The 17,581-nt window shown below is 48.0% G+C and overlaps 1 protein-coding gene across 3 annotated transcripts in view; it reads right to left on the bottom strand.

Annotated features, from left to right (window-relative positions):
• Positions 1-17,581, bottom strand: part of WDTC1 (WD and tetratricopeptide repeats 1) — a 42,017-nt gene that overhangs the window by 8,217 nt on the left and 16,219 nt on the right. For all 3 annotated transcript variants that reach the window (XM_065421864.1, XM_065421866.1, XM_065421865.1), the window contains 10 exons: positions 16,514-16,597; positions 15,513-15,559; positions 14,493-14,604; positions 13,129-13,316; positions 10,069-10,251; positions 9,644-9,738; positions 8,505-8,620; positions 7,076-7,151; positions 6,388-6,484; positions 5,062-5,235 (listed from right to left, as the gene is read on the bottom strand). In XM_065421864.1, coding sequence (XP_065277936.1) covers positions 5,062-5,235; positions 6,388-6,484; positions 7,076-7,151; positions 8,505-8,620; positions 9,644-9,738; positions 10,069-10,251; positions 13,129-13,316; positions 14,493-14,604; positions 15,513-15,559; positions 16,514-16,597 — 1,172 coding nt within the window. The remainder of the gene's footprint in view (positions 1-5,061; positions 5,236-6,387; positions 6,485-7,075; positions 7,152-8,504; positions 8,621-9,643; positions 9,739-10,068; positions 10,252-13,128; positions 13,317-14,492; positions 14,605-15,512; positions 15,560-16,513; positions 16,598-17,581) is intronic.

Below are 17,581 nucleotides of genomic sequence, written 5' to 3'. Positions count from 1 at the left end.
AGCGGTTTATATAACTATGTAGCTCAGGAATATGGATTTTTCACACCCCTGAGCAATGTAGTTACAAATATAGGTCTGTAGTGTAGACCTGGCATAAGGCTTTGTCTACACTGGCACTTTCGTCGCTCAGGGGTGTGAAACACACACACACACTTTGGGTTGCAACAAATAATCTCAGAACTGAACAGAGCGAACTGATCTGCCAGAGCCCGGAACAATTTCTCAGAGAAGCATGAACCCCATATATCTCAGTGACGGGGTAACTCAGGCGCCCCATTTGATATTTTAGAACATTAACATTGTTAGCTCTTTCACTGCTCATGAAAGTACAGAAGAAAAGAGAGGGGGAACTCGGAGGCCAGCTCTACCTATAATCAGTATAACTACATCACTCAGGGCTGTGAAAAATCCACATCCCTGAGCGATGTAGTTATACCAACCTACCCCTCCATGTAGACAGCGCTATGATACAGCTACCACCTCTCCAGGAGGTGGATAAACTATGCCGAGGGGAGCAGCTCTCCTGTCGGCATAGAGCATCTTCACTTAAGCGCTACAGAGGCACCAATGCAGTGTTTCAAGTGTAGAACTGCCCTGAGCAATTCCTCATTTTGGCACCACGGGGGAGACCACCATTTGTTTTTCCCTCCATTATCAATGAGTCAAGCAGGCCGTTTGGGCCCCAATGAATGGAGCCACGCCCAATGAGCCCATGCACATTTTTTTGAACATCTGCACAGTCTGCAAGCAATGTCTTGTTTTTGAGGACTCATGTGGGTGGAACTTGGAAGAGCATGGTTATTTCCCCCTCCCCCATCAACTTGACCCCTGAAGGAAGATACGTGTGTGATGAGGCCACCAGGCTTTAAGGGACGATCCCAACCCTAGAAATGTCTTTTGCCATCCCTGCTATAACAGCATAGCATTGCCCACAAGAGTCCTATTCAGCCTGGAAATCCAAATCTAGCGAGTCACAAGAAGATTGCGTGGGGTAAAGCAGTCTTCTCTCTACAGAATGGAATTTGAAAGCATGTCGTCAGCCCAGAGGCTTTTTATTTATGGAAATATATTTGCAGACCAACAGTTTAGCCAGCTGTATCATCACCTGCACCTTCTACTGCAAAGAAAAATCAAAGCACTTTGCAAACATTGGGTTCATTTCAGACTTTGTGTAAACAATGAAGTTGCACCTGCCTGAATTTAGCCAGTAAGTGTCAACTCATGTGAGATAGGTGAATACTGGTCCTACGTTACAGCTGGAAGGGTGGGGTAGCGAGAGGTTAAGTGGTTTGTCTGTGAAATTAGTGGCAGAACCAGCGTTAACACTTTTATACACCTTCAGAAGCACCAGACCATCAATCCAGCAGTGTGGATGCAGGCTCCCCTGCTCAAATCAGGTCTTTAAGAAACAAAATTTTCTATTAGGCAGCTGACATCCAAGAAGAGACTTGACCACAGGCAAAGCTTTAAGTGAAATGGAGACAGAATGTGGCTCTCTTGGTATTTTGAAGAGTTAGTTCTGCTGTTAGCTACTTTGACACACCCAAAAAGGACTTCAGTCTTCACTGTCAAACTGGCAACAGCCAGACAGATTGGGTATCAAGAATTTGCTATTCTAAAGCAGCAGCTTCCTTCTCCCAGAGTTACAAGATTTGACATCATGTGATCTTAAAAGCTTTAGATATAAAGTGGTTTAATTACGGCCAGTGAAGACTGCTTAGGAAACTTTGCCTGTAAGTGCAAACTGGGACATTTTCAGATTTTAAGTGGCAGAGAACGTGCGTTTGAAAACCAGCTATTGAGCACGAACAGTAGCTTTAGGGAGGAGTGGGGGCAGGGCCTGCTTTAAGCCGATTCGGCCGATTCCCCGGAATGGGGCCCTGCGCCTAAGAAGGCCCCGCAACGTCCGGGGCTGCCGGCGGAGCGGGGAAAAAAAAGCCGCATCCTGCTTCTCCCCCATCCCTCCAGCGCTTGCGCCGCCATCCAGCTGATCAGCGCAAGCCTGGGAGGGAGGGGTGAGGAGGAGGAGGAGGAATGCAGCGTGCTTGGGGAAGAGGCGGGGCCAGGGATTTGGGGAGGGATCCAATGGGGCAGGGAGGGGGTAGAGGGAGTTGGGGCAGGGGGGGCGAGACAATTTGCATCCCGGCATGGGGCCCTGCACCTGCTAAAGCCGGCCCTGAGTCGGGGGACGACAGACCCTCTTTCTCTACCTGCCCATTGTTCATTAAGAGGGAGGCCAAAGTGAGGCCCACAGAGTTCTATAGCTTGGCCTGCAGCTGCCCTCACCTTGAGTATGGAGGACATAGCCCAGGGAGTTAACATGTCCCAGCATGGGCTGAGGAGCCAGGCTACAATGCATTGTCTCATGTGAGACCCCAGCCTCCATTTGTGGGATGGTGGTAGCTGCCCTTGGCAGGAGAAAAGGAGCCAATCACCACATCCTTTGTGCTCCTGGCAAGTTACTAATATATCCTTCAGTGAAATTCCAAAGATTACTGTGACACTCTGTGCCTCAAAGTAGCACCTGGGAACCCCCATATTCACAGTCATATGATTAGGATAGGTTTTGTACAATGCATGCCTTGTGAGGTATCATTTAAAAAGTCTTGATCTGCTAAACCATAATATCCTGTTGGACTGTATGTACTATCATTGTATCTTATAACAATACAAGTTATCAAGTATTGCTATATGTGAAATGTGGGAGATTGGGAGATGCCCACAGCCAGCCTTTCCGTTGCAAGAAAGGAGGGCCAGACAGGCATTGATGGCCCATCAGAGAGAATCGACTCTCCCAGAAGCTTCTCAGAAAATGCATGTAGGCAACGGAAACTGTCTGGCTCCCACATCACAGCAAGGATCTTTCTAGCAACTAGAAGAAGGTATAAAAAGAGTGAAGCTGTAGCCCACAAAAGCTTATGCTCAAATAAATGTGTTAGTCTCTAAGGTGCCACAAGTACTCCTGTTCTTTTTGCGGATACAGACTAACACGGCTGCTATTCTGAAACCTATAAAAAGAGGCAGTGACATCATCACTTGGCCTCTTACGCCTCCCCCGCCCAATCTGAACACCTGGGAAATCATCTGGAAGATAAAGACTTTGAACTAGGGAGATTGGTCCCAGGCTGGAAGGGGGTCCAATCTGTGTATTGAGGAACTGTAAGTGGTTTGTACCATCTGTTAGGGTAAGAGACTATTTGATTCAAATCTTGCTTAGTCAGTTTCAGTTAAAAATAAATTTGCAGTCTAAACTCTATTTCTTAAGTAACCAAATTTGATCTCCATGACTGCTACTTATAATCACTTAAAATCTATCTTTCTGGAGTTAATAAATCAGTTTTATATTTTATCTAAAACAAAGTGTTTTTAGTTGCTTGGGGAATCTCTGGTGCATGTCCACTTTCCTATGAAGAAATGGCAAACTTATTGAAGAGTTTGCGCCATCAAAGGGAACCTTGAGCAGTGCAAGACAGTATATTTCTGGGGTGCAAGGCTAGGGAGTGGGGGGAATTGGCTGAGGCCCCTCTATTGATGGGTCCTGAGTGGCTGCGTGATCGTTCATGTAACTCAGCTGGGTGTGTCCCTGCCTGTAGATTGCTGTACAACTGCAGTGCCGATCAGCAGCTTGTAGCTTGACATTAGCACCATAGTGCGAGACACAGTCCAGGCTGGTGGGTTTGGTGGGTTCAGGCTCCAGGTTGGGGACCTCGTCACAATTACATATTAAAGAAACCTGCTGGAGCGCTAACTGTTCATCTTCTCACCAGAAGAAATATCCTGCTGTTCACCTTCTAGCACAGTATAGTTTCAGATGTGCCAGCCAACACCACTTCTTTAGTAAAGGGAATCATTTTTCCTAACACCTCACTAATGAAGTTTGCCCTGATGCTCAACCTATGTTTTCCCTTTCACAATTCCCTCCCATTGCATCACCCTAGAGTCTTCTCCCTCCTTGACTTTTACATCCTTCCGAGGCTGCTCCCAAACCTTTGTTCCTGTCTTTGCAATACCAACCACTGGCCAGCTACCAATGTTCAGATCAAATTGCTGGCAGTTCTTCATCTTGGCAAGAAGGTAGGAGAACGCCTACCAGGAGGGAGTTTCTCACAAACAGCAGTAGATGTAAGAGATCACCGCTATTTTACATATGCTGATAGTAAGTCATTATCCAATGGTCCTACTCTACTCAAGGAGAGAAAGGGAGTGAGCGCACAGGCACCTAAAACAGCTTTGCCATATTTTGTGTGAGCAGCTCTGGCTGTTGTCAGAAGGGACGTTCGCTGTTGCAGATGCTAGCAGTACGCATTCAGCAATGTGCCAGACACAGCCTTCGGTAGTGCCCAAAAATTAACCATAACCCTGCAGTATAACCATAACTGAAAGGATCCCAGGTAGTTTCCAGTATGGCAGGACGTGGCTAGTCCAGGTAGTATGTGAATTAATACACCTCACGTTAGATGTGCTCTGGGTAGATCTGCCAATGGTGGTGATTTGGACTAAGCTAGCAGTGGGAGCAGTTACAACCAACCTGCAGGGGGTCTTAGCTTTCAGGAACGTAACAAGGATTGAACCAGATGAGCAGCATAACCCCTACCTTGTCAAGGGATGGATGTCTACAAATCCTTCCACTGGAACGTTCCCTATACCAGATCACAGAGCTACTGATGCTGCTTGAGACACATGGGTTTTTTATAATGTTATAAAGAAACAGCAAGCTACCTAGAGTGTACCAGTGAGCAATGAAATGCATCTCATGACCAGACACCATCTGTAACCAGTCTCTAACATACACAATTCTGTGATTAACCCATTCTAGGTTTCACAGTATCCTGCAGTAGGTTTTATCCTATTAGATGAGCCCCACTCTGCACAAATGTGGCTAGGAGCCCCGCTGTGAGCAATGGGGCCCATGAGAAAGGAACTCGATGGGGTCACACCCAAGTCTGGAGCCCATAACTTTGTATACCTTGCAGTACTGATGCCCAAACCCTGTGGTACACTACGTTTAACAGCACTCACTCATTTCGTTAGCCTTCCACAAAAGGAGTCCAGCTTACTTACCACTTGCGCTTCATGTAGGCAGCAGCTCTGTTTCCGTACAGCATGGCGTTGTTGGGTGCTTTCTGAACTGCTCTGCTGTACAGCTGGATGGCTTGAGTCCACTGCTGGCATGCAAATGCCTCATTGGCTTGCTGCTTAATTTTTTCCAGATATGGAGGCAGCTCAATCTGGGGACTGCAGGGAGAGACAGGTGTGGGGTTACAATCACTATGGTAACACTGAAGAGATTCAACAATTTGGTCTAGTTAAAAGTCTAATAGAAGAATTCCATTACACTGAGAAACAAAGGAACAGAGCCCACCACAGTCACATCAAGGGTTCATCTTGTCCAGTATCTGACAGTGGCCAATACCAGATGCTTCACAAAAGGTACATAGGTACAAGAAAGCACCTGAGCTTAGGGAAGTTTCCTTAGAAGCCCTGTCAGCTAGGAGGTGGCTTATGTCCTGGAGCATGAAAACTCCCATCTTTTTTATTTTAACACTAAGTAATGTAACAATAGGTGCTTTTGTTATCTGTGTGAAGTGTTTAACTCTTCACTGAATTCTACTAGAATCTCTTTGCTTCAGTGATACCTTGCAGCGGCAAGTTCCACAGGTTGTATTGTGTAAACACTATTTCTTTTCATCAGTTTTAAGTCAGCATTCAGTTACACAATTCTTTTTTAAAGAGTCAAATAAGCCAGCTCACATGGCGGCACTAAGTCTCTTGACATTTCAAAGATTTCTGATGAATTAGCACCTTAAGCTAGAGGAACCCCCAAAAAACCAGACATGTTAAACTTCAAGTCTGCCTCTGCTTCCCCAACTACACTTAGTCCTTTTAAAAAAAAGAGAGGAGTAGAGTAGATATTGGTAATGGCAAAGAGCCATTCAACCCGGTCACCAGTTCAAATCCAGGCCAAGATGATCAGGACTGAGTCATGACCATCCGAGGGCGGTTCTGGGATTTGTGAACTGAGGCTGCCAAATCATTTCACAGGAAGGAGAGACTGTGCTGTGGAGAAGTAAAGGAGGTCAGTCTCCACGTGTGACAGGCCAGTTGTGGATTTATTCAGCAATAATTCACCACAACCATAAAAGGAAAAAGTTCCTGATAGCCAGGATTTCCCCATCATGCTCTTGGCCTAACCTGGCTCTGGTTTGCAGCCCATTTACCACCAGCAGCTGAGTGAATACCAGAACAGAGCTCCCTGGGTAATCTTTGCGTTAGTAAGTGAAGAAGAATTCCACTTCACACCTCAGTCAGCAGCTTCGGGTCTCATTGGGATCACAGGGCACAGAGCAGAACCAGGGGCACCTCATCCAAACAAATTTGTCACCTCACCTGATATGTGTTCTTCCCTCAGACAATCTGAATCCGTTGCTGTGGAGATGGATGCCGTTTGACACTCCATTGGTTGATGTCTTTCCATTCTGCACTTCTGGGGGGGGGGGGGGGTGTTTGTAAAAAATATATAAATAAAAAAATAATTAGAAGAGTACAATCCAGCTACAGATTACACAGACTCTCCTCTGTGGGTTTGGGATTTCTATTCCCCCAACAAAAAGTCAGGCTAGCAGGAGCCCAATTCAGACCAGAGGTAAGTAGCTACAACTCCACTGACTTCAGAGAGTCTGGTTCCTACCTCAAAGTATATGGAAGTATAAGCATTTGGCAGGATTGGCTGATCCCCTCGGACATCAGCTACAAATACTCTGCAGGATCCATCACAACAGATCTCCCAAGCAAGAGAGCTGAATACACCTAGAGCTTCTCCAATCTTCTCCCGCCTCCCCATTCCCACAGAAAATGGAAGACAAGATGAAGGGCATTCAGTACCGCCTTCAACAGGCTGGGCCCGGGCACGAGCGATGACCCCCCGTATTTTCCTCAGATTAGTAGAGGTTTTAAGTTTATAGAATAGCCTTGCTGCCCTCATTCACTTTTCTAGTTCCCGCTCAGCTCAGATTTCACGCTGGAAAGCAGAATCACGCTGGCTTCGCTCTCACTTCCCATACAGCACCACACTTACCCCCTGAAGAGTGGCACTTCTTTGGCAGGAGAAAAGTGTACGGCCGCTGTTTGTAAGTCAGGTCAAACAAGTAGACCTACAAGGCAATGGGAGAGAGAGAGAGAGAGAGAGCGCGATACCAAGGACTGAACGCACAGTCAGTGACACCATGGTGATGAGCAGGACAGAACACCACCCAGCCAGCCGTTTTGCTTTCCGTCTATTACAGAGTTTGGTAGAATGTTATAGACACACATACAGCAAGGAGACAAAGGGCAGCAGTACCAGCACTGGGACAAGGTAAGAGGTTCAGAAAGAACTGTGCTGAGAAATGAGACACCTGTCTTACTAAACTAATGGCAATAAAGCCCCCTTGATACCAAACATACTACATAAGCAAGAATTGACCAGTGACTGAATGGTTAGTAAAGGCAAAAAAGTTCCAGCTACAATGTTAATAGGGTTAAAAAAAAAAAAAAAAAAAAAAAAAAAAAAAGAGTACACATTACACACACAATCTACAAATTTAACTTCAGCCTATACAAACAGGTTACTGAACCATTTTTGTCCTTGGGTTCATGACCTGATTGTAAACAATTAGCAGCTGAGAATGGGAAACAAGTGGGTCACACTAGACGGAGGGAAAACCATCTATAGGCAAAGGAAGACTCCCTTCTTCTAGAGAAGCCCAGCATTCTGTGCCGCAAAGCCCTTGAGCAAGAGTGCATCGGCATGAGAACTGCCAGCCCAGATCAGACTCAAGGTCTATCTAGCCCAATACTCTCTCACCAAGTGGCATTATCAGACGCTTCAGAGGAAGGTGCAGAGAATGGCTATGGAATAACCTGCCCACAAGGGAAGTTCCCTCCCTAACCCTTAGAAGTTAGCTCTGCCAGCAGGATTTACTGGTCTCACTGCAATCTAAACCAGCCCTCGATTTGCAGTTGTTGATTTCTACCAGGAAGAGACTCACAATAGGCTTTTACAAAGACCCAAGAATGTCATCTAATGCTTAGAATGAAACTGTCAAACATCCCAGGTGCAAGCCATTTGTCTCTTCCTATAGAGACACTCTTCCTCCACTAGATTCTACTAGAGAACGAGCTAGAGGTGGCAGTATAGGAATTAGTGCAGGTTTCCTAAAGCAACTCATTCCCAGGTCAGTCATGAAACAATTTCTGCAGCTCTTCCAGATAGGCAAATGTCAACTGCAAAACCAGAGTGAAAATGCTACTCAAATTTAATATTACACTGACCTCTGATGTAAGAGGGTAACCATTAAATCCCTGACAACAGCCACTTGAATCAAACTGTATTACAGACACGCACACAAATTGCTCAAGGCATGATAAAGGCTGTAGAATAATATCAGGGTGAGTCAAGACATCATGACCCAGCTAATACAGTCTTATGTAAAACCCTTATTCCTGAACTTCAGTTAGCATCCTACCTGTTCCCCTCCCATATTGACCAACAGCTCCGTGCCATCAGGACTGAAGGTGACGTACGTGGCTACTAGAACTCTCAGCCGGTTGTTGTAGTCCGGTAGCTTCACTGGAAGGTGCCCTGCAGAGAAGAAAGAAACTAGCATAGTTTACTTGCTTAACTGGTAGCCCTCAATATCTTCTGCTCCACACTGGTCACCTGAAGCTCCAGCGATTCACTGGAGTCAGCTACTGTCTGATTCATGGAAGACTCCATTTGAACTTCATTATTTTTCAGCTCTCTAATAATGTTTCTGTGTCTTGGCTCATTGGCACAACAGAATATGGGCTTCTTGAACACATTGTGCATTAATTGCTCAGCCCACACATGGGTTCTCATGCTTCAGATAGACCGGAGAAGCATTGAATGGCCAACACAGAAGGATTAAGAACATTAAGGGACCCTATGGTGGGACCTTATTACAAATAAGGCTTTCCAGGGGCACAATTCTGATCCTTTTTAATGTATCCGTTTCCCAGTCGGACTTGTAGTATTCACTCTGTTTCAGTGCAGTGGTTCAGACTAATCTAGATTAGGGGCTTTGGAAAAAAATACACAGAGTGATTAGTGCTGGTGAAGGGCACAGAAAAACCAGGTGCTCATTTCTCCACAAGACAGGTACTGAATGAGGCCAAGTTTCCCCTCACATTGGACCACAAATGCTTCCCCCTCTAGAGGAGAGTTTATCGTCTCTGTGGTTTATTTAGTTCTTGACTCTGCAATGAAGCTGATTAAAAGGGGACAGCTGTGATGTAGCAGAGTGGTGACAGCAGCTTGTTCATGTAGGCCAGCTAACATACATCAGTAGACCAAGTTCATTAGCAATCTACATCAGGTGTGAACCGAACCCAGAAATGAGAGGGGATCTATAGCTATCCAGTCCCTCCCCAGGTTAATTAATGCATCAATATTTTATAGCCTTGCAGGATAGCAGAGTAGGACAGTCCTAGTTTTCATAACATAATAGACGGTGAGGCTTGGAGGCACATGCACCAGATTGTAAGCTCTCTTGGGCAGTTTTTTGGTGCTGCATCTGACCACTGACCCTGGCTCCTAGGCACTGCCAGATTAAAAATAATGGTCATATCAGGACAGTAGTTGTACCTGCCACGTAGTACTGCGCCGCACCATCTGGAAGGGGTTTCTGCCGGTCACAGAACGTGTGGACTCCCGCTGAGGGACTCTGCTTCATGCTTTTTCTATCCAGAAAGGAAAGTGGTTTTATGATTACAACACTCAACTGCTTGAGTTCAACCTGCCCTCAGATACACTTTCTTACTTGCAAAGAAAGAATGCGTGACAGTTGAGCAATTGCAAACCTGCCCCAAGCCACCACAAGAGTGCTAGGCAGTTCCACTTACCTGTGCGAAAAGGATGCTGGGGGAGCAAAACTTAGTACCATTGCACAGCTGAGAAGGATGATCGCCAGCTCCTCTGGATGCCCCACTCCCACCATGCAAGGCCTTTTTCAGGTCTCGTGTTACTCACTTCCCTGTCGAGAAGGTCCTACGAGTGATGGTGGCCATTACCTGTGGTTGTGGATCATGCGTATGTCATAGAGCCGTACGAAGGGCCCACTCGCTCCCACCGCTAGGTAATTGTTATCCTGGGGGTTGACAGTGAGGCACTTGGCTTCCACCAGCTGCCCACAGTATTCGGTCAGGTCTATCAGGACTTCTGAGCGTTTGCTGTTCTCTCGCAGATCATACTGTCTACAAGGCAGAAGGGAGAGTTAGTTAACCAGTGCCCAGGAAGAACCAACATAGCAATAGAAGGGAGTTTAGCTTGATCACCATGGAAAGCAGAGGAAGAATTCAGATATCGCCATGTTATTACTGCTAAACAGTGACCTAGATTTTACAGAGGACTGGATGGTGTCTGAGGAGGAAAGAGGACACCCTTCCCCTCCAGGTCTGTTACTGCAGAACGATCACACGAATGCTTCTAGTGTCCCAGGTTACTGGGAGCTCCTTGATTTGATGAGCTAAGCCTTGACACCAGGATAACCAACATTTTCTGCTGACAAGTCTGTATTACATGGGAATTTATTTAGCACCAAGAACTCTCAGAGTCATGACCTACCACACACCCAGAGTCCAGTATTAAACCTGGAATAAATAAAATCTTGGAGGGTAGTATCTTTAGCTGTTCTAGAGTCTTAATGAGGGTTCTGGAGGAGAATCTCACAGGACATTGCATCTACCTTCCTCTGCTCCTTCTGATGGAGATAGGACTGTTCTTTTCTCACCTCATTTTCTGTAACAGGAAATGTCCTCCCCTTTTCCTCTATGTATGAAAGGATACCCTTTATTTCAAGCTGAACCATTCAGATTTTGGAGGGTGGGGTTGGGGGGGAGGGGAGGAGGGTTGAGAGAGAGAGACTGAGACTAGACCAAGCTCTTTGGGGCAGGAATTTTCTCACTACATATGTGTACAGCTCCTAGCGCAATGGGGCCCTAACCTGTTGGCCTCTAGGCACTACAGTAATATTAAAAATCTAAAATATGGCCTCTCATCCATCCACACAGCTAAAACTCTACCCATTCAGAATGCTGCTGCAAAGATAATTTTCCTAGCCAGTCATATCACCCCTCTCTGCATCCCTCCACTGCCTCCCGTTTCTCTAACCCCAAACCAGTAGCGTAGCTAGTGGGGTGCAGGGGAAGCAGCCGCTTCCCCTCACTCCTTTTCCCAAAAGCGGCGCCTGCCGGGCCAGCGCCGGGGGTAGCACTGCTGGAGGAGCCATGGGGGGGGCGGCAGCAAGCGCGGCCGGAGGAGAGACGGGGCCGGCTCCTCGGCCATCACGCCCCACGCGGCCCCAACATCACCACAGGCGCAGCCACCTCCTGCGGCGGCTCAGGGCTTGGCAGCCACGCGCTCCCCACCCCAAGCCAGGATCCGCCCGCGGCGCGGGGCCGGGATCAGCCGGGGACAGGCAGCGGCACAGGACGGCTGGGCTGGCGCTGGGGGCAGCATGGCCAGAGGAGCCATGGGGGGCGGGGGGCAGCAGGCGTGGCAGGAGAAGCGAGGGGGCCGGCTCCTCGGCCATCGCGCCCCACGCGGCCCCAACATTGCCGCAGCCACCTCCTGCGGCGGCTCAGGGCTCAGGGACCAAGCGCTCCCCGCCCCGAGCCGGGGCCGGGATCGGCCGGGGACAGGCGGCGGCGCAGGACAAAACGTGAGCGGCAGGGGTTCGGTGCCTTGCACTGGGGGGTCCCCTCCGGGCCAGGGGCTCCCCAGGGCCGGGCCCGCAGGGCAGGGGCGCAGGCCGCCCTGTCTGGACGGGGGGCCCTGGCGTGGCGCAGGAGCCTGGAGCCCCGGGCGGGTGGGGCCGGGACCCCGCGGGTGGGGCCAGGCGGCGCAGCCTGGCAGGGGACACCTGCAGAGCAGGCTGGGCAGGAGAGACTCTCCCGGGACCGCGGTGGGACGGGGGTATCTGCACCCCTGGGAAGCCCGCAGGAGTCCTGAGCCGGGCCCCGGGGTTAATCTGGGGGGGAAATGGGAGGAGCCAAGGGGGGCGTGGCCAGAGGAGGAGCCAAGGGGGAGCACCTTTTTTCTGTTTGCTCCCCCTACACTTAGACCCTGGCTATGCCACTGCCCAAAACATAAGCGAAGGGCATGTCTTCACTGGCAACGTTAAAGCACTGCCGCAGCACCGCTTTAATGTGGCTTGTGTAGTCACGGCCTAGCGCTGGGAGCAAACCACACCACCTCCACAAGGGGCATAGCTCCCAGCACGGGTGCACGGTCTATACTGGCGCTTTACAGCGCTGAAACGTGCATTGCTCGGGGGGAGGGGGGTGTTTCACCCCCCTGAGCGAGAAAGTTGGAGCGCTGTAAAGTGCCAGTATAAACAAGCCTAAGCATCTTCACTTTCAAGGTTCTTCGCAATCAATCCCCACCCTACTTCTCTCTCATTCACCATTGAGCTGTCAACACTCACCACTTATTGGCCCACAATACCAGCCTCCATTGCCCAGTTGTTAACTTTTCAAACAAGCAACTTTTGCAGTCTCCCATGCTGCCCCTCACGTTTGGGAGGAGCTCCCCAGAAACATCCAAGAAGCTACATCATTAGCCACCCTTCAAATCCCTCCTCAAAACTCTCCTTTGCCATGAAGCCTACCAAAAACTTGACAACCGTTAGGCGGCTGGTGTGCTGAGACCACTGCCCTATCACCAATATTGCCTCATTGCTTCCTTGTACCCCCCCACCCACCCCCTGTCCGTATCCATCTGTTGTCTGTCTTGTACTTAGATTGTAATCTCCATGGGGAAGGACCAACTTTTTGTTCTGAGTACGGCACCTACCACAATGGGGTCCTGGTCAGTGGTGAGGGCTCCTAGGTGTTACGGCAAAACAAATAATAAATACAGTCACAAGAAGCAGACAGACAATGTCAGTAATAGTCAAACCAGCGAACCAAAGTTCCTCTTCATTTATTAACTGAGCTGTGCCAACCCAACAGGAAGGGGCAGGGAATTGAGTGAGCTAAGGGTGTCAGTGACCACTCAAGCATGACTACTCTGATAAACGTCTCTCACAGCACCAAGAGCTACTCCCCAGAATGAGCACCAAAGCTTTTTACCGGATTAGCCCATCCTCTGCTGCGCTCCAGAAGGTGTTGGGCCACATAGGGGCCGTGGCAATACGCTTGACCCGGTTGGTGTGGTCACCAAACATGTGGATGGTTTCCTTGACAGTCAAGTCATGAACATGCACCTTGGAGTCTGCAGCTCCTGTGATGAGGATCCGATCCCCTGAATGTGGCAAGAACTGTGGAAGGAAGAACAGAGATTCAAACCTGGAAGAGCTTCAGACATTTCAACTGCCACTTTACAGTCATCCAACCTTAGTCAGTTCTAGCCTGGCCACTGCTGCATCTCCCTTTGCGACAAGCTGCTGTAGCTACAGTTACATCCTGAAAGAGCTTGGATCACAACAGGCAACAATGCAATAGAACAGCAGCTCCCGGCTGGGACATCAAAGCTGGTCTGATAGCAGGTCATTCTTATTTGCAACAGGCAAAGCAACTCTTGCCTTCTTGCAGCATTTACAGAGAAGGCAAGACTGAGTCTAGATTGTAGGGCTCTGCATGCAGTCCCAACTCTGGCTACCACTGCTTGTGCTCAGCATGACACGAGTGACCAGTCTCCAGTTTTCCTTCTGTAAGGAGGGATGGTTTGACAGCAAATTCTTCCTCCATTTAAAGACTTCTGTTACATCTCCCTGTGAAATGTAAGCCACTCCCAACGGCAGCAGAGTAGCGATCAAAGCCACGTGGCCAGATATCTATGTACGGTTCTTATATGGTGCTCATTAATGTAATAATGGAGCACCTCTCAATCTTTTTAATCCTCACAGCACCCACACGGAGGTAAGGAAATTCTGTTATCCCCATCTGTAAAATGGAGAAACTGAGGCACACTCGAGACACTGAATGGTTTGCCCAAGGCCCCACAGAATGTCTGTGCTGGAGCAGGGAACTGAACATAGGTCTCCTGAGTCCCAGGCTAGCACCCTAACCACTGGATCATCCTTTCTCTATGCATGTGGAGTAACCTTCTGTAATTACATACGTTCCTTGCATATGCTTGCTGTACAAGTCTCTATAAGTCTCCAACAATGTGACATATAATGCAGTTCTCTCTACTGCATTTTTCCCCCCCCACCTGGATTGATATAGCCACCACTGCCAGTATTTATATGGATACGTGATCAAGCTCAGAGGACTGCACAGACTGAGATGCAGAATACTACATCTAATATAACTTTTCCTAATACTGGAAGTCTTTAAATTTAGTACTCTTTGGAGAACTTGCTTATGGAAAAATATTCCCCAGTAACATTTAAAAAACAAGTTATTTTCATGCAAATCAAACACCGAGCCCCATCTGGCTGTGCCCTGTTTCCACCTCTCGTTTTCAAACACACACCTGGGGCCCCACTCACCTTGACAGAGAAGATATTCGCAGTATGCCCTGTGTGCATAGAAAGAAGCTTCTTGTGATGCAGGGGATCCCAGACAATGGTATGCTGGTCATCGGAGCCAGAAGCCAGCAAGCTGAAAAAAACAAGAGAGGAGAGCTATAAGCATTGCTCCATTCCCAGCTGTGATTAGCTGCTCAGCCACTCATCCTGCGAGCCCACATCCTGTCATTCACAACTGGTCCTCAAATGTGCCCCACACCAGAATCCATGCAGTGATTCATAAGCGTGCGTGTGTGTGGGGAGAAGCAGGCACAAGTGGCAGAACTGGTCTACTTCAGTGGAAGAGGCATGGAACAGGTGACCAGACGGTGATGCCAACAGATGCCATGACCTTCAGCCTGAAAACTACTCCTTGGAGCCAAATTCCTCCATGGATTTGGGTGAGGACCAGAGGACAGAATGTAGGCTGTGGTAATTGGCTCAAACACAGTAGAGACGCTCCCTTACACTTATTTCCCAGGTGGATATGGTTTACTTCACTTGTGCTAGTTATTAAACACCAATGCTTTAGTGTATGATAGTGCAGAGAAGGAGGTTATTAGATGGAGAGAGGGACTCTTCCACCCTGTACCCCTACACTCTGTTTCCCCACCAGAGAAGCACTCAGACTACAGCATAGGGAAAGGGGGGGGGGAATCCACCACCCCAGTCCCATAGAAGGGTACAAATCCCAAAGATCCACTGTGCCACAACCCTAGTTAAGTGGATGGTACTCTAGCCCTCTATGGAAGAGGATCCTTCACTTGCCATCCAGTCCCAGTTTCCTTTACAAACTCACAAGAGGAGCATTTCCAGATGTAGCCAACAAAATAAGCCTTGTTTCCAAAATCTGGGATTTATAGTTCAAAACCTTTAGCCTGAGCCCTCATTTACTTCACTGGGAAGAGGAAGTGGTCCCTTATGATGAGACGATCCTCAGCCCACTCATGGGGGAGCTTGGGCTATCAGTTTGTTCATCCCTGAATCGAGACACATACTTACTCTCCTTTCTCATTCCATTCTAGACAGTTGACGCATCCAGAGTGACCCTGAGCAAAGAAGGGAAGAGAATGTTACACAAACTGCAGACTTATCAAGGACTCTTATGAGACAAGGACACAGCAAGCACCCCACACAACTTGTTCTGATATAAACAGCTTTCCATTTCAGACACCCCTACCCACACCTCAGATAGGCACCTCCAGGAAAGAAAGGCATGCTCTAGCTTGTTGGGAAAAATAATCATTTACAACTGGATACAACAGCAGCTCAGCCTTAAAGGCTAATGCAGAGATACTGCTGCACACAAGGAAAGGTGACTTTGTTTCAAAAGCTCTCGGCTAGGCTGAGAATCGTGTGCACAGATCCTTGGGGGATGCAGGGAAGATGCGCTTTCATTACCTCCCTTTGAGAAGCATCTTGCATTTGGGTGAATGTGCAATATACTTCCAGCCTATCTAACAAAGGATTACAAAAGGAATGGCTGAAGTGCCTAATCAGCATTTCGGGAGGTTGGGGGGAGGGGAAATTCAGGGAGGAGAGGAAGATGGAGTTGAAGAGGGGTGTAGGAGGAAAAAACTGAATTTGTACCAATGGGAAGACAAACTCTCAGATTTGTAATCTGTTTCGGGAGCATCAGACTGCAGTGTGACAATTCATTTATTGGTTTCTAAGGCACTTACTGCAGTCACAAATGTCATAGGAAGAAGTCAGGCCATTAGACTTAACTAGGAGAGGTTTGCCTATGTCAAAAACAACTATGACCAGGCTTAGTGCCTGTCCTGGGTACAAGACAGCTGATGTTGCAAGGTGCATTAGTAGAGTCATATACACGGACTACATGGTTCCTGGCTCTAGCACAGCGCTAGAAGTGCCTCACGCGGAGGAGACAAACCAGTGCTCTGAAGAGAGTGTAGAAGTCTATGGAGCTCAGACAGGTGTGTGTCATGCAGTTTAATGTGGAACAGGTAGGTAGTTTAGTTCTTCTTGCACTGCTCACTTACCTGCAACTCTGCTTCTAGGCCCAGGCGTCGGATGAATGGGTCAGTGACATGATAGTGCCGCTCAAAGCGGAGGGCGCCCTTCTCCTACGTGAAGAAAAACCACCACACTTACTACCGCAAGCACAGAACGCTCCCATATCCCGAACATTGGAAACACACACAAGCGACCTCCCAAAATGGGCCATGGCACCAGCCAGATGCCTTTCCTCTGGCAAGGACACAGTTTTCTTATCAGCGTGAAGAACACTCATGCACAGGGTACTTTGTACTCTCCAGTTCAGAAAGAGAGAGAAGCCATCATTTCACCACTATTAGTGATAAAACCGCAAATGCCAGGCACAGGTCCGACACCAGAGATAAGAATCAGGGTGACCCAAGGAAAAGAAAAAAAACCAGGGTTGCTTGTTTTATATTTTTTGCCAAAAAGATACACCCAAGAGTTTGAAGGAGGAGGTCTGAACTTTTGGCAAGAACAGGCTGAAAGCCAGAAGCTTCAAGTCACAGCTGAAGGATAAATGCAAGCACTAGATTAGAGCTATTCAGAAAAGCTACCATGACACATACAACCCTGTTTTGAAGAACCAAGTGTCATTTTACTACAAAATCCACACTTGCGTTTTCACTGTTCCAAGGCTATTCTCAGTCTTCCCGAGACCTTTAACCGCTAGACAGGAGATAGTTGGGATATTGAACTGGACAGCCGTCTCTGACACACAGACAGAGGAACAGAATGGAGGCATACAACTGCAGTACCATTAGCACAGGCTGTTCCACAGAGAAGAGAACAGTTACCACAATGCTGTGCCAATACAAATGAAGAGGAGGAAAATGCAGGACGGTTGTTTCTCTGTGTTCCTTAATGAGATCATAGATCGGTTAGTAGGTGGCTTGGATGAAGGGAGGCTAACTGCAGGGGCAGTATATTCCTAGTTACACCATATATGACCCTAACTCTTTATTCATGAAATGCAGAGAGGCTCTATACTATTAAGCTTCTTATATAGACCTTGTCACAACAGTATCTGAGCCCCTTCCGGAAGTATGTTCAGCAACAAGATCCACATCAGT

Source organism: Emys orbicularis, chromosome 23, assembly GCF_028017835.1.
Source record: "Emys orbicularis isolate rEmyOrb1 chromosome 23, rEmyOrb1.hap1, whole genome shotgun sequence".
Lineage (NCBI taxonomy): Eukaryota > Metazoa > Chordata > Testudines > Emydidae > Emys > Emys orbicularis.
This window is presented reverse-complemented; position numbering and strand designations above follow the sequence as displayed.